At 40.1% G+C, this 22445-nt stretch overlaps 1 protein-coding gene and 1 long non-coding RNA gene across 3 annotated transcripts; one reads left to right on the forward strand and one right to left on the reverse strand.

Moving 5' to 3' along the window:
- Positions 1-2017: 2017 nt before the first annotated feature.
- slc2a15b (solute carrier family 2 member 15b) lies at positions 2018-15599 on the reverse strand. The gene is made up of 12 exons (XM_024259526.2): positions 15434-15599; positions 14751-14849; positions 12199-12359; positions 12006-12130; positions 10141-10286; positions 9896-10028; positions 9639-9826; positions 6404-6514; positions 6236-6337; positions 6046-6121; positions 5012-5139; positions 2018-3136 (listed from the first exon to the last, which is right to left on the reverse strand). Exons 1-12 carry the CDS (start codon positions 15476-15478, stop codon positions 2909-2911), a joined length of 1542 nt encoding a protein of 513 aa, XP_024115294.1. The 5' UTR covers positions 15479-15599; the 3' UTR covers positions 2018-2908.
- LOC118598665 lies at positions 4807-8646 on the forward strand. Of its 2 annotated transcripts, XR_004947756.1 has the most exons (3): positions 4807-4912; positions 5018-5815; positions 5940-8646. It is a non-coding gene; the product is annotated as an uncharacterized LOC118598665 (long non-coding RNA). The 2 variants fall into 2 exon arrangements; XR_004947753.1 differs by having other exon boundaries at positions 5018-8646.
- Positions 15600-22445: the final 6846 nt, after the last annotated feature.

Consider the following 22445-nt stretch of genomic DNA (forward strand, 5'->3'; position numbering starts at 1 on the left):
TTTTTTTTTTTTTTTTTGCAAAACTGCCATTTGGAGCCAGTCGACATTGACTGCCCAAGTCGGTTTGAATCAATGTTTCTATGGCAACTACTGTCGCCAATCAGGAGTGAGCTTGGAAGTCCACACCCCTTTCTCTGACGGTGGGCTCAATCAAACATTGCAAATGTTTGCTGCTTTTACTTAGGCTTCTGATTGGTCAGTTTATAACTTGAATAACTTCCAATGAAGAAATAATATCATGAAGCAAATTAGGATTATTGTGTTAATAATGTATCAGAGCAAGAATGGTTATTCTGACAAATAGAATGACTGAGTAATAGCTGTTTATTTCTCCATAGAAGTCTATGGGATTTTGGCTTCTTGGAACCAGCAGGTACTTCCTGTTTGGAATGCCAGGGGGGAGGGGCTAGTTGGTCCAGTTCTCTTATACACTCAGTGATCTATGAGGTTTGTTGATCCAGGTAATCAGCAGTGGATGAGGTCAGGATTTTTTGAGAAACCAACAGGATGCCGGGCCTCGAGGCCTGAAGCCTAAGACCCCTTCAAAGGCTCCTGGGAGACCTCAGGGGTCTTTCGAGGTAAACCAGCAGGTTCCTCAGATTGAATGGAACCTAGAGGTGATTGTTGCACAGAATGTTTGGGAATCTGATCTAAGATTTAGGGTCTTAAAGACCTTGGGTCTGTAATTGTTTCAATTTTTTGCTTATTTGAGCTATTTTCATTCTAGCAACAGGTCTTACCCGTAAACTGAAAGAAAGAGCAACTCCTCGGTTGAGGATAAAAGGAGTACTTCTTTTAGCTGTCTTTTAATGAGTCATTGATTATTCTTGGATTGTCTCGTGTAAACATGTCTGTTTTCTTCAAGTGTAAGCAAATACCAATTACCTATTCTGCAAAAGTTTAGAATCCAAATGTTCAGTGACATCTCTGGAAGCCTCGCCTATGCTCTGCTGTAGAAACGGAATCCCAAACAGGTAGAATTTTGATCATCTGTGTTAGTCTTGATGAGTCTGTCAGGTTTGTGTGAAGCAGCCATTGGTTTTATCTCCATAGCAACCATTTTATGTTTTGTTCACCTAAGGTCACCAAATAGATTGACGTTAGTTTCATAACAATCTACAAAAGTAAATTTTTGAATTTCCTTAGCAACAGTGGTTATTAGCTAACCACGCCCACATTTCTTATACGTTCATATCCTATGTTATAATAATTGTTACAGCTTCAGCCTGGGATCAACATATTCAAATTTCATTGTAAGCCATTAAAACACGTCTGTGTATTAGGAGTACGCCACTTTTGTGAGCTCGCCACGCGCACGCCGTTCAAAAACTACAACTTTTAATAACATCATTTTTTTCCCCAATTGCTTCCCGATGATGCCCAAGAAGTTAGGAAACAATAGATAAAAATCTCTAGGACGAGTTTTGTTTGTACCGGGTACCAAAACTTTTTCTTTTTAACTCAAATTTAAAAGATGGTGGCCACTTCTCAAGGTCAAAGGTCAGTGAAACTTCTGAGGTGGTTATAGCCTTTAACTGTCGACATGTTTGTGAAGTTTTGTGAAAATCGGACAAACAGAGGTGTTATTTTCCCATATTATTGAAAAACCTGAAAATTGCTAAATCTCAGATTTCGCCACAAAATGGCCGCCAAGCCGTAGGTCAAGTGGCCATCCCATAATAATTCCAAATGTCCTTGGGGTTATCCCCGACATGTATAATTGGGTTTCGGTGGCGTAGTTTGAAAAAAATGTTTTGGCCCCGTTTGCGATTTTCGGCCCGTACATTTTTTTTAAGCTAACGCTCGCCGTGATGTCATCGTTAGTGTGAAGCAGCCATTGGTTTGATCTCCTAGCAGCTGTCATTCACATGATAGTGAAACTTGTTTTCTACAGCAGACCTAATCTGATACCGAATCTGAGGAACTCAAAGATCTGGAAGGAGTTGCCTGAAGTTCCTGTTATTTTTATTCATTTATGAGTCACAAACGTCACGTTCAACCCAATGAGAAAGTCAAATGAAGAGAATCACGTGGAATATCTTTAATCTTGAGGACGTTTTTTGACAAAGAGCTTCAGATTTTAGCTGGAAAATACAGGAAAATGTTTGTCATTCTAATTTTCTTGTATTTTCTTATAAATTGACTGAAGAAACTGAGATCTTATATGATCTTGTTGGATAATTCCACAGATCTTCTCACTCTGGTTTGTAGCTACACTTGTTCATTCATTCCTGTGGAAAAGTTCTGGTAAAATTCAGCTTTTGGTGACTTTACATGCTGCTGCTGCTTTTGACCATTATCCAGATTATGATACTTTTACTATTTTCACTCTGTTTTTTGTCGAAATCCTTTGTTAAAGTTGTTTTTTTCAGAGTGTTTAAAATTTACAATGATTAAAAAAATCTTTGAGGATGTTTTCTTTTTTATCTTGGAGGCCACAGAATCGGGCGCTGAGGTCAGAGTCCATGAAGGGGCAGCAGAGCAACAGCGCCCCTGAATGGTCAGTGTGTGACAGAAATAGGAACAAACAGCAGCAAAGCAGAGATGCTTCTTCAGAGTGATTTTCTTCAGGGTTTCAGCACAATTCCAGTGTGAAAAGATGCTTTTTAAACAATCACAGACACTGCCGATGGTTGACAGAAGATTATCTTTACATTCATGTAATCTCTGTGCATGACATGGTATCTTCTGGAATCTGGTGGAAGCTTCGCTGGGTTTTTAGCACATTTCAAAGTAAATGTCCCCTCTGAGGTCTGTAGGAAAAGGGGAGAGGTCGGGCTGTGAACTGTGAAGGAGGAATCAACTCCGATCACACTTTAACCTTTAAGGAAGATCTAAGAAAAGAAGCAGCATCGCCAAAGTTTGTCCTTTGTGCCCTTCTTCATCGTCTTCATCTCTGACGCTCATCTCATTTGTCCTCGCGGATGCCAAGAGTTCCATATCCGTTCATCAGGGACATTTTCAAATGACCGTTGGAGGCCAGCTCTTCACTGGGGATCTTGTTCCTGGAAGCAAACATCTGGCTGATCTCCAAAAAGGTTTTGTTCTTGGTCTCGGGAATGATGAAGATGGCGTAGATGGCCACTCCCAAGCAGACGGTGCAAAAGATCAGGTAGCAGTAAGGGCCTGTGGCTTCCTGGGGAGGACACCGATGCAGAAGTGAGGAGAAGAAAGGCTCACAGACATAAAAAAAACATGAAACCCAGTAAAAAATTGAGGTTTTTAAAAATAAATTTCCACCTTTTTCATCCATTTACTTTTATAACAGACAGAGCATCAATCCAGCTTCAGAGGAGGCTGTCTAGAGCAGCAGTTTTATGTCATTTTGAATATTCATGTCAGCCTAAGTGACGCCCCGTTTATAATCTATGGGGTTTATTATAGTGAGCTCCCCCCTCCAGCTTTAACAGCTTTCCACAGGTTCACGTGGTTTATGGGAATGAGTGTGCGCTCTTTAGACTGATGCTGGGCAGAAAGAAGCTCTGCCTCTCACCCTTCACTCTGATACCTCCTCTATTGGGCTCAGGTCAGGACTCTGTGTCAGGTTCTTGCTCATCAATCTGGATCGTCTGTGTCTTCATCAACCCTCTTTGGTGTGCAGCCATGTTGGAACAGGAAGCAACAGTTCCCAAACTGTTACCACTAAAGCCTTTCTCCCAACTGCCTTTATGGGTGGATGCTGGCGTCAAACACAGGGGGCACAGGGGGCCAAAATCCAAAACACACCTTAGGTTGGGGGCCAAACAGGATAAACATTTATTGAAGACTCTAACTAAATTTTTAAAACTTTAAAACCGTAACTTTTTAACATAATTATGAACTAGATATATAGCATTACCTGCGATAATGCTAGTGTGAATGCTGTAAGCTAAATTTTGGCTGCTGAAAATGCTGAAGTTGATAGTCAGCTAAAATATTACCTAAATGCCAAATTAGCCTAAAAAACTAAAAAGAAAAAAACCTAGGTTAGCCAAAATAGCTAGCATATAGCTGAAAAATATCTTAACTTTAAAATAGCCTAAAAAACTGAGAAAAGCCTAAATTAGTCGAAACAGCTAGCATGTAGATGAAATGTCAGTTAAACTTAAAAATCTAAAAAATCTTAGTAAATGCCAAAATTGTCCAAAAAGCTCACAGAATGCAAATAAGTGCAAGATAATATGGGCCATTAATAACAAAATAAAAGGATCTGGAGGGCCGGATAGAATTACCCGGCGGGTTGATCAGCTGGCTATCAGCTTCAATGTTTTCAGCTATCAGCTTCAATGTTTTCAGTTATCAGCTTCAATGTTTTCAGCTATCAGCTTAAATGTTTTTAGCTATCAGCTTCAATGTTTTTAGCTATCAGCTTCAATGTTTTCAGCTATCAGCTTCAATGTTTTTAGCCATCAGCTTCAGCGTTTTTAGCTATCAACTTCAGCATCTTCAGCTATCTTCACTAGCATTTTTAGTGGCCAAATTCAGCTTACAGCATTCACACTGGCATTATCGCAGGTAATGTTATATATCTAGTTCATAATTATGTTAAAAAGTTATGTTGTTTTTTTAGAAAAAATACAAAAGTTATGGTTTTAAAGTTTTAAACATTTAGTTTTAGAGTGTACAATAAATGTTTATCCTGTTTGACCTAAGGTGTGTTTTGGATTTTGGCCCCTTGTGCGATTGAGTTTGACACCCCTGCTATAGATCAGGAGTCTCAAACTCCAGGCCTCGAGGGCTGGTGTCCAACATGTTTTCCAACCAACCTGCTGTTGAAGCTCCCTAATGGGCTAAACACACCTGATCCAGGTGATCAGCAGCAAATAAGGAAGGAGTTCTGGATAACCAGCAGGAGGCCGGCCCTGGAGGGCTCTGCTCTAGATGAAGAATTGAATTTTCCCAAATCTCTTTGTATTCACTGGAAATATGGACGGTAAATCACCTCAGAGTTTCTGCTTTGTTGTGAGGAGCATAAAGTGACTCTTCAGGCCCTAGTTGTGTCTGAACTCTGCTTTTTTGACTTTGCTCTTACCTGCAGGAAGGGAAACACAAAGCCGATGGTGAAGTTGGACAGCCAGTTGAGACATCCGGCGACGGTGTAGGCAGACGGCCGGTGAGACTGCTTGAAGAGCTCTGCAGTGATCAGGAAAGGCACGCCGGCTGCAGAAAGGAAACCACTGTTAGCTTGTTTTATATTATCGCTCCTATTCTCAACTAATCCACATTAAGATAATTAAAGTTATGGGTTTGATGCAGCTCGCCATCTGGCCAGAGTGTAAATCACATTTAATTACCTGCTGCTGTGGTGAGATAAACAGCAGCAGCTTCATTCATCAGTTAGCTTAGCCACGCTGCTGCTCACCGGCCCTCATTCACAATGAATGGAGGAGGAAACAAGCAGAGGAGCTATAAAGCTGCTCCTCCGTTTTCAAGTATTTCATTACGACTTTGGTATTAATCACAAACTGATGAGAGGAGGAGGAGTTTTGTCTGAGGGGGGGGGGCGGACCTGCAGACACCCCCCACCCCCCCCACAGCGCTTTGACCGTCAGGTTCTGCTCTCATTCCTCATTGTTAGAAGTGAATGATGTGAAGGAGAAATATGCATTAGCAAAAGCTGCAATGATCCGCTCTCAGAATGATGTGCTCATTATCTGTGCTCGCTAACTGCAGACAGGAAGGCTAATATTGTCAGACCAATAAGTGGGCCATAATTTGTCAACATGGGCGTCAGCGTGAAAGCAAGTTTCATCTGAAGGAAACCGTATTCATCACGGCAGACTAATGAACAATGAGCCATTACCAGGGGAGCAGAAATCCTCGTCCACGCGCTCCGGTAAAGATTTTATAGCTGCCATATTGACAAAAAAACACATGCAAGTGAATTTATCATCCTTGCAGGCTTGTGTCATAAAGCATCACATCCTAATTCTCCTCTCCTGCTATGGGCATGGGTGCAGATTTCTGAATAAAGATCAAGATGAGGGCTCTGCAGTTGGAGGAGCGTCCAGCAGGGAGCAGTGTGATCTCAAATACTAGACTGTTCAGAGGTGGAACAAGCCTTACCTGGACCTATGCAGAAGCCAGCAATGATCCCGATGACGCAGCCCACACTGATGTAGCTCATGAAGGGAAGCTGCGCCTGCCAACAAGTTTTAAAGTTATTCACTGAGACAAGACCACACTGGGAGAATCAAACACTTCTCCAACTGCTACAGAAAAGTTAAAGCCTGGTCTTTGAGGAGAGGGCGTATACCTGGTGGAGGACGGACACAGTGATCCCTGCACAACAGACGCCCATGAAGAGGAAGCCGCCGATGATCAGAGGTCTCCGGCCCACGCGCTCAATGGTGAAGCACTGAAGGATGGGAGCTGTGTGAGCGCAATGACAGGGATGGGTGGGGTGTGTCTGGTGTTCACTCACCCCCAGCATCCCTGCGATGACCTCAATGGCGCCGGTCCCCACTGTTGTGTACTGAATGTGAGGCTCTGGGATCCCAGCGTTCCTGAAAATGTCATTTGTGTAGAACCAGATCTGGAATCACAGAGACGTAGACCATGAAGGAAGGAGGTGTCTTGGTGTGTTTCATGTTCTTCATCAAGTAAAGTCCCAGGTGTGTCTTTAATGCAAACTTTCACCATGAAGCTGCAGACACACCAGGCATGTGACGCACATTTAAAAACGCACTTTTAGTCCAAAGTATTCACACTGGACAAGCTGGGAGGGGCTACTTGTTTTTTTCTACATTTTACCAGCGTATATCCACCAACTACAGTTAGTATTATGAAATATTATATGAAATACATCATTCCGGCTGAGCATGAACTGCAATTATGTATTTCTCCTTCATGCTTCCATGCACTTCCATGCATTAAAAGGGATTCCATTCATACGTCACGACCAAATCCAAGTCAAGATTAACTTTTAACACATGTTCAATGGGCACGTGTTTTGAAGCACTTACATAGACTTTACATTAGCAGTACTTGCTGCAACATGTGTTACTAGGGCCGGTCCTGGGCATAGGTTACTTAGGGCGCCATCTGCTGGAGGGGGTGCCAAATCCCAATGATTATGAATTAATGTTTTTTTTATTATTATTACACACAACTTATTTAATATATAAATGAAAAAGTAATTAAAAAATGTAAATGAAATAACATGGTGTGGCTCCATACTGTGCTTTGAAATCTGTTTGACATGGTGGTGCGGTGATTAAGGCTCTTGCCAACAAGTGCAAAGTTCAGTGGTTTAACTCCCCTTTCACCCAGGGCCGAGCCTGAGTCTTACGAAGGGTGAACGTAGCCTGATTCTCTCATGTATCATCTGAAGTTCGGGCTACTCCGCTAACCGAATACTTCATCACCACAGCAGAGACGACCTCGTGCATCACAGCAGAGGATGAGCTCCTCCCTGCATACTGTTTCAGATGCATTTCACCGGTTTCCTTTGCTATTTTAGAAGAAGTCTTTTGTTAGAACATCAGACAGTGAACCTGAAGAGCATTTCTAAAACTTTCTGGAGCTGGACTCTGAAACATGTGCAGGATTTATCAGGCTTGTGCGCACACGAGCAGCTTGGAAACCACAGGGGCGTGCTTCAGAGGAAGATAAACGAGTCAGCCGAGCATGTGGAGCCTAAAGCCACAGACTCCAGAGCCATGAAGGTCGCTCTCTTTTAACCTGTCGGGATCATCAAGGTAATTTATGTTAAGTTTAGAGCTTCAGAGTAAAGTGGATACACAAAAATGCCTGCATTGCTTTTCCAGATTATGTTCTTTCAGGGAAATGCAGCCGAGAGAACCTCACAAACCTGTTGAGCTGCTCTGAATGTTAGAAACAACAGTGTTTACTCTGGTCACACTGCAGCTTACAAGAACTTAAATAACAGAAGTTTGTTTATTTAAATGTATTTAAAAAGCCAAATCACTTTTTTACTTTTATGACATATTTAAGAAAGTTTGAAAATAATGTTTGCCAGGATGATGTGTTTTTATCAATGAAGTCAAAGTGATCGCTCCAGCATCTTGTTTTGTTTTTGATGTGAAACAGTCAGAAACATCAGTTTGTTGTGATCTGTCATTTCTGCCACTAGATGTCGCTAAACCTCAAACGTCTCAATTAAACTGTTTTTCTAATCAGCTCACCAGATTATGAGGATTGCAGCTGCTCATGAGCCAGCAGTCATTGATGTCAAAATATTTTTAGGATTTAGAAAAAAATCCTAGAAATGTCAAGTTGTTGACCTGAAAGTACTTATAATTTCATAAAAAAAACTATCCAATCTGCCTATCAATCTGATTGTTTTATCCATTAATTTGTGCCCCTTTGCATTTTCAATAAAACTAAAGCAGCTTTTCCAAAATATCTGACATCAAACATGGATGTGGTGGTAGGTTAGTGGTTTGGACCTGTTTGTGAGAGTCAGAACATGTAATGGAATCAGGAAGTAACCCTAAAGGAGAATGTCTTCCATCAATTCATGAGCTCAACTTCAATGCAACATGTCAAGAGAGGACCAGAGAACCATCTGGGATGACACCCACCAAACAGAGCAACAGGTCCATCTAGAGCAAGTCCAGCTAACAGACTACTTCCAAACCAGGCAAACGATCACCAAAGCAAGCGGCAGGTCCAGCAATCAGAGCACCAAAAAAGAAAAAAAAACACACACATCTACCAAACAGGGGTGATATATTTACCAAACAGAGCACCACATTTACTATACTAAAAAAATCACCACATCTACCAAATAGGGTACTACATCTTCCAAACATCTACCAGTTAGAACACTTCATTTACCAGATAACCACATGTACAGAACATAGCACCGGACCTACCAGATAGAGCATCACATCTACTAAACAGAGCAGGCCCAAGAGGGAACAGCAGATTCCACCAAACATTGGAAAGTCCACCTACCAAAAGTACAAATCCTCCAAGCAAAGTTCTAGATCATCAAAGAAAGTAGCAGATCCAAACGGGAGCGACAGGTTTATCTAATAAAGCACTAGGTTCACCTCAGACTAAGCATGATGGCTTGAGTTAAAGTCTGAGCTCAAATCTCTCTGAGATGCTGTTCTTGACCTACACTGTTGCTGTTAAGGATTTTAGGAAGCTGTTACGGTTCCTTTCACTTTGGGTCAGGAAGATTTTTACTGTTTTTCTAGTATTTGATGGACACATTTTTTGGGTCCACAGACCCCCCATCACCACCATCATGTTTTCTAAAAAAAAAAAAATACAAACTACAAATATATTCTCTGCATGTTTAAGTTGGAAACATTAGTTTTTTTGGGTACCTGAGTTCACCTGCATGTGTGAACCCCTAAGTGTTCCTGTGTGCAGCAGAAAGGGTGGAGGGGGGGCTGGAGACACACTGCAGGATGCCCCCCTACTGAGAAATGATACCAACATATGAGAGAAGTTGCCTGAAGCGTCCATCCATACAAAACAATGAGAGCAGAGATGACCTTGTTAGGTGAGGTTATGACCAGAGAACAATGAGGCGTGGCCTCTGTGCTGCAGGTGAGGCTGTAATGTTTGGTCAGGATGGAAAGAGCACAGCTGGGAGCTGCGCCACAGTCGCTCTCACTCTCACATTACGCGCACAGTTGTTTCACATTCTATATAAACAACACAATGCCTTTCCCACTCACCGCATCAATGCCAGACAGCTGCATGCCGATGTTGACCACCACGATGGTGATCACCTGCCAGCGCACACAGCTGTCCACGAGCAAGCGGCCCACAGACAGCGTCTGGATGGAGGACAGCGAGCGCTGCTCCTCCTGCATCTCCTCGATCTCCGCCTGGATGTTTCCTTTGCTGCGAAACCACTTCAGCGCTGAGGGCCAGAGAAAAGCAGAATTGGCCAAAATCCCGACGTTTCGGGAGGACAGATGGGATGACGAACCTGCAATGGTTGCATGAATGTTTCCCTTCTCGATCAGTAGGTATCGTGGACTCTCTGGAAACCATGGCAACAGCATCAGCTGGATCGCAGTAGGAAACACCACAAGGGCGAGGAGTAAAGGCCAATACTCCTCCTGAGTTACAAATAGAAGAGACTTAGACTACTTTCTAAACAAAGTTTATACATCCTCTGTTTCAGGCCTTCTGCAGAGTGAAGTACAACCCATCCATAAGTAAAGTTGGTACCTTTCCCAGCAGTTCGGAGAGCCCCAGCACCTGAGCGATGAAGACTCCGAGGCAGATGTGGATGCTAGGAACCAGCCCCAGGAATCCCCGTAGGTTTTTGGGAGCGATTTCACCCAGGTACATGGGCACCACACTGAGACAGATTCCTGTGAGGACAAACACACACTTTGGTTTGATCAGCATGAGGCTGAAAGTGGTGGAAAGAGTAAGTGGCTTCAGAGGGAGGGAACAACCATGTGAGGGTTGATGTCACTTTGACTCTATTTTCTTGGTCTTGTTTAATGAGGAATCTTTCTGTTAGGTTCGGGTTCCACTTTCTGTCCATGAACACATCTAGATGAAGTTCGGATTCACACTTTAGAGGACATTTCCAGTTTGGCAGTTGCGTTAACAGGGCTCCTCTTTTATCTGACTTTTCTTTCTTCGTGATTCAGGGTTTTTGTTCTTTTCTTTAGTGATGTTGACTTTTGCCTTGAAATCCTCCCTTATTTCACATATTAAATTATTATTTCTTTACATAACTGACTAATAAGTAAAAGCTGGCACACAACAACCTTTCTTCTACAGTTCAGATTTATGTTTTTAAATCTTAAGACCAAGGTCTCCTGAATTCTCAAGGTGAATGTTTCAGGGAGGGGACGGTTCTGTCTAATGCAGGGGCTGGGCAAACTTTTAGACTTGTGGGCCACAAAGGGGTCTAAAATTAGACAGAAGGGCTAAACCATACATAGATGCGTAGTATGTTTTTGTAATCTACCTCATAAGAGACGGAAGCAACCTGGAATGTGGACAAAATTAATTAGTTCGATTGAAAATTACTTTGAAACAGAACATATTTTGAGTTTATTTTTCAAAAAATGTGACTTTCGCTCTCATTTTAGAGCCAATTGCACTAATGGGTTGATGTTTCTCAGGGAAAAACGGAAACTTGCAGAAATCCTGTGTTCATGTGGTGTTTGAATCATCGGAAAAAGGCCTGTTCAACTCGAAAAACACACATGAACGTCGGATAACAACATGAATGAGGAATAACTTTCTCCACCTGTTGACAAAAGTCAATTTATTTCTTCTGTAACATCTAGGGCACTCCAGAATTACAGGGAAGATAAAATATTAATAAGGATTTAATATATAATTTATTCCAGTTTGGCGGGCAAGACTAAACAGTTAAATAGGCCACATATGGTCCCCGGGCCGTAGTTTGCCCACCCCTGGTCTAATGACTGAAGTGAAGGCCTAACTGATGCCTCAAGAGTCCTCTCTTTACGGGAAAAACATGTCAAATATTCTGAAATACAGAAAAAGTCTTTTTGATTAAGCAAAAAAACCTGCCAATAGAATAACTAAGATTTGTCTTCCCTAGAGGTCAGTAGTTAAGAATAGAAATCCAGTCACAGCACAATCAACCAGGGTCTTAAAAGAAACATTTTTTACTTTAATTAAAGACTTAATTAAATAACTTTTTTTGTCTTTTTAGCATCCTCTTGTGGTGTTTTTCTGACAACGGAAGACATAACTCTTAACTTCTTGTGATTATTGCTATGTCAGGCGCTGGCACAACAATGCCAGAGAGCAGGCTAGAGTAGTGGTAGTTCAGGCATGAGCGCTCAGGCGACGCTCAGTATGCAGGCAGTGGCACAGACAATACTTCACACTGAGCAAGGCTCTCTGTTCAGGTGTCAGTGAGTCAGGTGAGCAGCATCTGGAGACTACCTGCTGAGGAGGCTGGGAGATGTAGTAATCAACAGTCTGGGGATGGATCCCTTAAGTGACCAGAGAGGGCGACAGAGCTCTGACTCCTGACAGCTGTTTGTGTCATTTCATGTTGTATTGTGTCATGACCCCGAGGAAGGAGGCAGATCTACCTGAGTGAACTCCTGTGATGAAGCGACCAGCGATGACCATTGCAGGATTCCTGAACCACCTGCTGAAGCCCATCAGAGCACCCCCCACAAACACCAGCATGGTGGACCTCACCAGCGTCCCTTTCCTGGTTCAACAAAGCCTCTGTTAGTTCTCTCAGCCCGGGATGTTGGCATCCAGCAGCTCCTCACTGACCTCCCGTATTTGGTGACGAGTCTGCCCACCAGCAGAGCGCCGGTCATCCCGCCGATGGCAAAGATGGACACGGTGATGGAGTACAGCACTGTGAGAAGATGCTCATCTGGAGGCTGGTCATGGCGCTCCAGTAACGTCTCGTTGTAGAAGGCTTTGATGTACTGCAGAGAGAACAATGTTTACTGACGTCTCTTTACCCATCAAACTCTGAATGAAAGCAATCTATGGAAGAAATTTCATTTCAAAAGTTTTTTTGCATTTGGAAAATGATGCACAAACATTTAAATAAGTTTTGCATTAATAACATTTCTGCAACTGTAAAAAAATGCAAGTAAAAAATAATTTCCTACTTGAGCAAAACCAATTTACCATCATGTGTAAAAGACTTTTGGCTGTAAAACAATTAGCTATTTTGCTAAAATGATTTATTGTCTTCAGAAATGTTCTCAGGTCTTTAAAACATTACTTTGACATGAACATTTTTTTTCCAGCTGTGACATCACTGACAAACAAACTCCTGCTTCAACCTCAGATTTCTAACACAAACTTTCTTCTGATCAGCCAATAAGCATCCTCTTCGGTCAGCAGCCAATCAGAATACAGCCTCTCACTAGCCAACAAGATAGCCTCATTCTACAGTTTCATTCAAATGCATCCTTCTCTTTATTATTTTTTTGTTAAGTAATTTTTGTAACCTGGGACAACTTTCTGCAGTCAGTCTGTGACGTGATCATGAAAACCAGCTGCTTTTCAAGACCTTCAAACTGATGTGAAACTGACAAACATTGTAGAAATGTCCACAGAAGCAAATTCTGCAGTGTGAACTTTCCTGTTTTTGATTTTATACTAATGTGTGTTTTGCAAAATAATCAACTGCTCTCATTTTATTCTGAACTTTTCTTAAAAACATAAGATGATGTAAAACTCTACCAGCCTAAGGCACACCTGTGCAATAAACATGGTGTCTAATCATCCTCTTGATATGCACACCTGTGCAATAATCATGGTGTCTAATCATCCTCTTGTTATGCACACCTGTGTAATAATCGTGCTGTCTAATCAGCATCTTAATGTGGCACACCTGTGCAATAATCATGCTGTCTTGTTAGTATGTTGATATGCAAACCTGTGCAATAGTCATGCTGTGTAATCAACATCTTGGTGTGGCACACCTGTGCAATAATCATGCTATATAATTAGCATCTTGATAAGACACACCTGTGCAATAATCATGCTATCTAGTCAGCATCTTGATGTGGCACACCTGTGAGGCAGGATAGATTATTGGGCTAGAAGTAACTGGGTACCTCATGAAACGATGCAATATGGGATATTGATGATATCGCAATACTGCAATAATTGGTCAAAATCATCTCTAATAACTGGCAATATATAGAAGAACACATATTTTTTAGGAAAATATATATTGAACATAATCATGATAAACAACTTGTGTCTTATTTTGTGCAACAACATTGGAAACTTTTGTGCAACATTGCTGAAGACAGTAATATTATGTCTTGACGAGCATTGACACCAATTGAATTTGAATTATCTGTAAAATTCAGTGTTAATGATAGTAAACATAAACACGTGTTACTGCTTAGTTCAAAATTGTTGTAAACAACAGAACAAAAATTAAACAATAGCTCCAGACACATTGTTTCCTTCGATAGCCAGTCTTGTATCGCGCTCCCCCTATCTATCTGCAAAGGAACGTCTCACCAAAGGATGAAGAATATAATGTTCTACAGCCTCTTCAAACAAAAATAAAAGATCAATACTTGGTGAGAACCCATCACGAATCAAAGGCAGGACTAAATATCGGGATATATCGCAATATTGATATTTTTGCACACCCCTAATAGATTATCTCAGCAGAGGAGAAGTGTCCCCTCTCACAGATCTACAAAGATTTAGGAACTAATTTTGAAAGAAACTGTGAATTTGTGCTTGTAGAAAATGTTTCAGATCTTTGAGTTAATCTTATGACAAATGGGAGCAAAAACAAAAACGTTCTTTTAAACGCTTTGCTTTAAACATGTTTCAAATCAATCCGTGATCCCTTCGATCATGAAATCATTACATTATTTTCCCAAGACTGCAGTCTGTACATTTTTTCTGTCTGGTTGAATAATTGTTTTGATATCAAAGTATTTCTCTGTGTGTATGTTTGCTATGAAACTGCTGCAGCAGGAAGAAACGTTGAAGTTTGAATCCAGATTTTAAAAGAAACAAAAACAGAATCAACATTTTCTGTCTGCATGAATGTAAAGACGTCTGGATGTTCTGTTTGCTAAACTGCATAAAAGCATCAGCAGATCCTGCATGCATGTCCAAACAGGAATGGAGCAAAGCTCAGCATGAAAGGAGCAGAACGGAGCTCATGATGGATTAAAACGCTGGATCATCAATGACATGGTGGAGGTGACCCCGAGGCCCGCATGACTCCAGTCGGAACCGCATGACGGCAAGAGCAGAGGGCCCAGTAGAACATGTGATGTCTGACAGAGGCGTGACTGCAGATGGTGAGGCTGTTCTAGCATACCAACCTGTGCAGGTGAGTTGACGACTGCCAGGTTGTAGCCGTAGAGCATGGAGCTGCCAAAGGAGGACAGGAGAGCCACCGCCAGCAGAGACTTGGTGAGATGCTGAGAGGAGAGCAACAAGAGAGGGAAACTTTACAGCCAAAACCATTCCAGAATCCAATGAGACTTCCGGAGAAGATGCCAGGAAAAGAGGGATGGATCTGTTTTAATCTTGTGGCACACAGTGAAACATCATGAGTTTCCCTCCCGCAAAATCTGAAAGAGAATCCTTTAGATCTGACTTCCTGCGGTTTTGACCTCTTCCAGCTCTGTGGTGAAACGCTGGAGTTCTCCAGAGTTTGAGAGAAGCTGGACAGGAAGCTGAACAGTAGCTGCACAGTTCCTCTGAGTAACTTGATTTAGCTCCTAATGACATGATGGAGGGTTGAAGGAGTCAGGGAGGTGAAAATAGCTCAGAGGAGACAAAGCTGGGCAGTCAGCCTCAAATTTGGTCAGATTACAAGTCAGATGTTCGGGTCTTTCTGCACCACTTCCCTCCAACTTCTTAGCAGCTTTGGAAAGTCTTTGACTCGTTTTCATGGAGTTGTGGACAGATGAAGGTCTCTGACACAGATCTCTCCTCCACCTGCCTCTGATGATTGACAGACTGAAAGCATTTCTGACAGAGAATCCAAAATCCAACTCACCCCGCCGATTTTTCCAGCATTTTCTGAGATCAATTCTTCCGCCATTTACGTCATCGATAATCAATCCGGTCCTGAACTGCTGCTCAAAGATGACAGACTCATCTGCGCGACTTGGGAAAACTCTTCTTCCCATTTGAGGCCAGCAGCGCGTGCGGGGAGGAGGGGAGGAGGTGGGCGGGGCTTCTGAGTTCAGCAGCAAAAACTTTCTTACCGCGTGAGCAAAACGCACGAGGGGACACAAAAATGACAAGCGGAGATGGTGAAGTAGTAGGTCTGAAAATAGAGATTTAAATGAAATGATGGATTGAACAACTGGTTTGAAGAGGAGTTTATTTGGTCTTCAGGACAGGAGTTGGCATCACACACGGACTGGATGTTGTTTGGCATCAAACCAGAAATGCAAGAAAGCTTTAAGGTGATTCACAACCATGCAGGAGACTGAATAAACATCGTCAGGAGTTACTGGATGTATAACCTGTTTAATGTGTACAGAATATACATGTGTGCACAAGATGCTGGGGCGGAGCTAGAGGGTAGCTAGGGGTTGCTATAGCAACTGCACTATTTGGCAAAGCATCCCAAAGATGTACAGGCCTAAATCTAATGCTTTATTAGGGAAAATGTTTATTGTGCACAAATCCATTGCATGTCATCACTTTCTATTTAATGTTTTTCATGTTTGTTTAGTTTATTTTGTGTTCAAATGTGACACTGTTCATTGTCTACATCACGTCACCCTTCAACATTAAAGATCCATTCAGGTCGATTTCTCACCAACCAAAACCCAGTAGGAGCCACAAAGTCTTCACTCACTCTTTAAAAAAATAAGATACTACTGATTTATATTTATTTTTTTGCTACTGACATGATACATTTAAATAAACTATTGTATTTTTGGCATAAATAAAACATAAACATGAAGAGAAAACAGCTTAAAAAAAGAAATAGTTTATAACTTCCTTTCAAAATAAAGACATCCTAGGATCATGTCAATGCAGCCAATGTGTAAAGTCATCAATGGTTTAAAAAATATTTATTTTACTGTTTCTGGAGCATTTTAGCCACAAATTCATAAATATAACCAACAAAAACTAAATCAGAGCTAATAGGTGACTCCTATGTTAGGACTCTCGTTGAATGATTCATACCGTCCTTCAGCTGTTTATGAATGAGTTGAATAAAGTTTAAGTTTAATTTACTTTTATTCATTCTACTACTTACCTACTTTCTTTTTCCTCAACAGTTACTTTTTAAAACTTCTTAAAAACATTTTATTTAGCTAAAGAGCCACATGAGGCTCTGGAGCTGCAGGTTACAGACCCCTGTCATAAATGCAGAGTGGTCATGTGATCCGGATCACATGACCAATTCTGGTAAATTGAACTGTTTTCTGAAGTGGAGGTTTATATGTATTTTTTCTAACCTCCAACACTTATGATGAATCCTTCATGTTGTTACATTTTTATAATACATTATAGTTTCAGGAAGTAAGTGACTGTGTGGAATCACCTTTGGTCAAGTTCATCACATCATTTATGTGGGATCCTATTGAGAATAAACAGCTTAAAAAACACAAATTCTTGCATTTTGTGAGAAAAAAGTAAAAAGGGAGTTAAGGAAGTTGGAGGATGATTTTAGATAGTTAGGGGTTGGGTAGAATCACAAAGCAACTAGTTGTTGGAGATTTGTCATAATTACTGTCAAGTGAGTCAAAAAGGGGCGGAGCCTGTAAAACACACACACTCGAAAGTTATACTGGCTCCAAAAATCTTCACAAACTAATATGTCAACATGTAAACAATATAACTCCAGCTCACATGCACACACTTGTGCAAACAAGAACACAAAGGTGAGTGTTTGTGTTCTACTGTGGTGAATGATGGGATGTAAAAAGAGGGGGGAGTGCCAGTTCGCCTCCACACAAAGACCCCCCCCCCCCAACTCACCCAAAGGGATCATAGCATGCTTTTCTTAAGTCTCTCAAGATAAACTATATATATGATCATACCTTTGAAACACTAAAAAAACAATTAAATATTTTGTGAACTATTTTCATACCCAGAAGTAAAATGACTCGATCTCTGAGGCTCCGCCTTTCATTCCTTGAGGGTCCCGCCCATTTCATGACGTCATCCTAGAGCCGTCCTTGTCAATGAATCACTCACTCTTCCTGGAGGGGGCGGTTCTCAACTTGTGATGTAATCATGTGAGGACCCACTCGTTTTCGTGGGTATGGGAGGGGCTGCTGGCGAGAACGGTTAGATGATTACTCAGAAACAGTGAACAGATCAAAATACTGTTTTGAAATAGTTTATAGTGAGGAATGGAGTATAATACACTTAAAAGCCCCAAAAGTGAAATTTTCATGGAATGGCCTCTTTAAAACAGCACAATTCTGAGATTTGGCTGGGATAGGCTCCAGCAACTTCCTGACTCTGGAAGGGGTTCAGCAGGTTCCTGAAAATCGTTTATATGGGTGCATATAGGATTTCACAGTTTAAAAATATCACTTTCTAATTTGGTGACTTTTGATCTCATTTTACAGGCACAAATATTCTTCCGTACTATAAATCAAAAATTGGAAATGATCAGGTTACTTGTTTACAAATGATTATTTTTCTGTTTGTTTTTTTTTTTTTTGGTCAGGCAATAAGTTTGCTAGAAACAAAAAATGTTATTTACTTAATTTGTCTGAACTATGCTAAGCACTCGTCAGACAGTACAACTCCCTGACTGAACATCAAGAGAACCCTATTGAATTTTACTTTGTGATGTTTTTTTTATTTTTATTTTATTTTTTATGGTTTTTATTGTATAAGTTTTTGATTTCTGTATTTTTCATTGATTTATAATATTTTTAATTAATATTTTTTTACCTTTTTTAACCAATAGATTTTAAGTTGTTTTAAGGCCTTTATTCTTTTATTTGTGTTTATGTTTGTGGGGTTATTGCAAGCGGGCCGCTTTTAAATTTACTTTGGGATTATTAAAGATTTTATTCTGTTCTATTCGATTCTATTCCATTTTATTCCATTCTATTCCATTCTATTCCATTCTATTCGCTGGATGTAATGTCACAGTGGATTATGAAACATTCAGATATACAGAAGATAGAATTGCAAATAGGCTGATCACTACAAAATAAATAGTATTTGTTCTCATTTTAGAGCCAGATGTAATACTTCATACAAATGTTTAGGTGACCAATCTGAAAAAGAGAGACACCAAGGAACATGAAATAGAGACGCCTGAATGAAAAACTGAACATCAGAGATTGAAGGACTCATGAACAAAAAGCCTCCACCCCTGAAAGGAACATGAAAACATCTCTAACTCAGCCTGAAGAAGTTTAGTCTTCTCAAACTCAGATAAACTAAATGCAGTATCAAAGATTGTTTCAAGCAGCTCCAGCCCTTTTTTGGTGGCAGGAATTTCTGTTTGTGACAAGAGAAGAAGTTTGCTGTCATTCAGATCACATGATTGAAATTCTTCCACGGGTTTGTTAGCCGTTTCTCACAACACATCAATAAGTCTCTGGTGAGTTTGACATTTATTCAACATCTATCCCTCCAGTTCCTCACACATGACAGGACCAGTCACACATGCAGGCTGGTCTTCATGCTGAGTGAGGACAGCCCTGCAGCCGGAACGCTTTGTGTCATGTGACTGTGACGGTCTGCGCTGTCATGCGTGTGAAATGAATTGTGCTGAGGAGAGATCCCTGAGCCGATTCCATGAGCGAGACAGAGCTCCTGTGTTTGGAGCGTCCTTCTCTGTCTTCTCAGGCTTTCTGATGAGTCTTCGTACAAAACGTGTTTGTTAAAACTTAATATTTCATGTCTCTCAAAGAGCCAGAATCTCACAAAACTCTCAAACTGGAACTTCTATTTTCTGTCAATCAGGTTTTCCACAGATTTCATCAGAGCAAAAAAATAAACCTGAACAGATTTACAGTTTAGAGAGCATGTGTCAAAGTCAAGGCCCAGGGGCCGGATCCGGCCCTCCGGGTAATTCTATCCGGCCCTCCAGATCATTTTATTGTATTGTTATTAATGGCGCGATGTTATCTTGTTCTTATTTCTAACTTGTATAATTTTGACAAAATATATTTTTATGGAGAGTAAAATATTGAAAGTTATTTAAGGTTTAAATTGATTTATTCTGGAATAATATTCCTGCCTGTTTTTATTCAGAGTAATGTAAAAAAAGTTACGTTGTTAAAGTAGGGCTGGGAATCGATTAAAATTATTAAGTAATTAGTAGCAAACTTGGAAGAAAATTAATTGCTATTATTTTTCGTATTTTTCGTATTTGCTCACCACTTACTATCTGTGAATAATCACAATATGAAATTGCACACATTTAGACTGTTTATTTTTAATTAGTGCTGTCAATCAAATAAAAAGATGAATCTGATCAATCACACTTTTGTGTTGTGATTAATCACAATTAATCACAATGTTTAATCAGGTACATTTAATATGACAAAATGTGGCTCTTTTTTATTTTTATTTTTCATTTTTCAAGAAGAACAACAAAAAAAGAACAAGCAAACAAATACAAAGAAACAATACAAATTATCCCACCATCTTTTGAACAAAAACAGAAAAATTTTTCTTCCTTAATTTTTATTATCTGAAATGTTTAAAATTATCAAGTGACCATCGTATAAGGGGGATAATGCCGGACGAAGTCTTCTAATACGCGTCTTGGGAGCATGAACCTCCATTGCAAAGCAAAAGACTGTTTCTTCGCGACGTGCAATTAATTTGCGTTAACAAATATTAACGCTTTAATTCTTTAAAGTTTTAAAAATGTTGTTTTAGTGTGTTCAATAAATGTTTATCCTGTTCGGCTCACAACCTAAGCTGTGTTTTGGGTTTGGCCTCCTGTGCGACTGAGTTTAACCACCCATGCAGCTTCAGGACAGAATCCGAACTTCTACTGTCTGTCTGCTCCAGACCGCTCCTCTGTTCTGCTTTGAAAACACAAAACTCTCCTTCAAGCCTGAAACTTCCTTCACATGCACACGTTTCTGAGTTCACAAAGAAGACTTGGTATGATCAAGTCTCATCATTTATGGCTGTCTCACATTTTCACTGTTTACACAGAAAAACAGGTGAAAACGAATGAAAACAGTGGAAACTGAAGTGACAAAAAGTAGGAATATGGGACAAATCAATTCTGTGAAATATTACAATATTTTATTTGACAATAATGATATAATTTATTAATGCTGTCGGACCAATATTAAAAAATATATCTATAAATAAGCATTTAGTTATGTCTTAATTTTATGTTCCACTGAAACCTCCCACCACTAGATGGCAGTGCACCACACACAGCCTCATTCAGCTGCTCTGCACCAAACCAATACAACAAGACCTGGCGAGAACCATCTGTCATTAGATGTTCACTCTCACGGTTGTTACGACACAGCTCAATGATACCCATACAACTCTGTTAACGTAAATAGGCAGATATCTGAGTGGGAGATATATAGTTCATCGTTTCTTTGGTTGTTTTATCCAGTAGTCATTGTTATCTCATAAAATATATTCAAGCCAAATATGGGATTTTCTAATCCAGCCCAGTCATGAGGAGAGAAAAATATAAAGATGTTGGGAAAAAACGTTTCTAGCCCATTCTTGTGGTGAGTTATGGTTAATTAAAGAAATGGCCGCAATATGCAATTCCACCACTAGGGGCAGCAAAAGAAAAAGAAATACCGGCCTAGCATGAGAAGAAGAAAAAACAGCATTTCTTTGAAAGCGTGTGTCTCGTCTGGGTAAGATGCAGTCGGGTTCTCTGCCAGCCTCACCGCTGTTAAAATAATATAAAAAATATCATTTATGACATCACAATTACCAAAATGTTGTTGTCAGAAACATAACATTAATAATAAAAATACTACAACTAATAGTAATAATAAAATAAAAATGTCTCTAATAATAATAACAATGAGTGATTAGGCTGTTTGATGCATTTTTTCAAACTGAGAGAAAACAATCAAAGCTACAGATAATAAGTTGATCGTAGGTTATTTTGCTATTATGTTGCTGGTCCGGCCCACTTAAAATCAGACGGGTTGAATGTGGCCCCAAACCAAAATGAGTTTAACACCCCTAATTCAAGAAGTGTTGGAAATACATCGTGCTTTATATTCCATATTTCAAGAACAATGTTTGTTGAGGCCAGGGGCGGAGCTACAGGGAGCAAGGGGGACAGCTGAGTCAATATTAGTATCAATATTGAAAATAACAAAAGCAACGTTTGTAAATGAAATAATAACAATCTTAATGGCCCTACACACTGCTGCCAAAAGTCTTCTGTCACCCTCGTGCCCTTTCACAATAAAAGTTCTAGCTCCGCCCACTGGTAAGATCACATTTAAGCTTCGGTTTAATACTGAAAGATATTTTGTTTTGGAAACCAGACAACTTTAAATATATATTAAAGAAAAATATATTATATGATTAAAGAAAACACTTGGAATTGGTTGGGTAAAAACAACTTGTTTGTGAGATTCAGTTTCAGTGCTTCTTATAAGTAAATGAAATGTTTTTCATACAAGTAATGTAAAGTGTATTAGTTTTCAAGTAAAGTTTTTGAAGTCGTACTACTTTTTAAGAATAAATTGGATATATTGCCTCTGTTACAGTATTGGGATTTATCATATAGTGATGTGTGTACCAAACAACACTTGTCAACACACGGCTGTAATGAAACGCTCTGAGAGTGAATGGACGAGTCATGGTTTGTAGGAGTAAAATCATCCATCATCCAAACAATGACTCACCACTTTTATCAATTCACTTTGAAAACTTTTCCATCAGTTTATTTACTTGAATTATTTTTGAGTTTTCTTGGTGTGAATTTTTTTGACTTAATTCTTGAAATCAGCTGTAAAAAGTTCCCAGTGGAGATGGTCCGTCCTGACACAAATGAGAGCTGGAGACGTACGTCTGTTCATGATGATGAAGAGCAGGAGGAGGGTGACGCAGAGCAGCTG

The sequence above is a fragment of the Oryzias melastigma genome, linkage group LG1 (genome assembly GCF_002922805.2).
Source record: "Oryzias melastigma strain HK-1 linkage group LG1, ASM292280v2, whole genome shotgun sequence".
NCBI lineage: Eukaryota > Metazoa > Chordata > Actinopteri > Beloniformes > Adrianichthyidae > Oryzias > Oryzias melastigma.

Excerpts from the sequence above, each read along its gene's own strand:
- slc2a15b (XM_024259526.2), bottom strand. The coding sequence starts at position 15,478 with ATGGCGGAAGAATTGATCTCAGAAAATGCTGGAAAAATCGGCGGG. Across the intron at positions 12,360-14,750 it reads TCGTCAACTCACCTGCACAG|TACATCAAAGCCTTCTACAA; the intron begins GTTGGTATGCTA and ends TTCTCTCTGCAG. Across the intron at positions 5,140-6,045 it reads TGGCTTCTGCATAGGTCCAG|CCGGCGTGCCTTTCCTGATC; the intron begins GTAAGGCTTGTT and ends TCCTTTCTGCAG.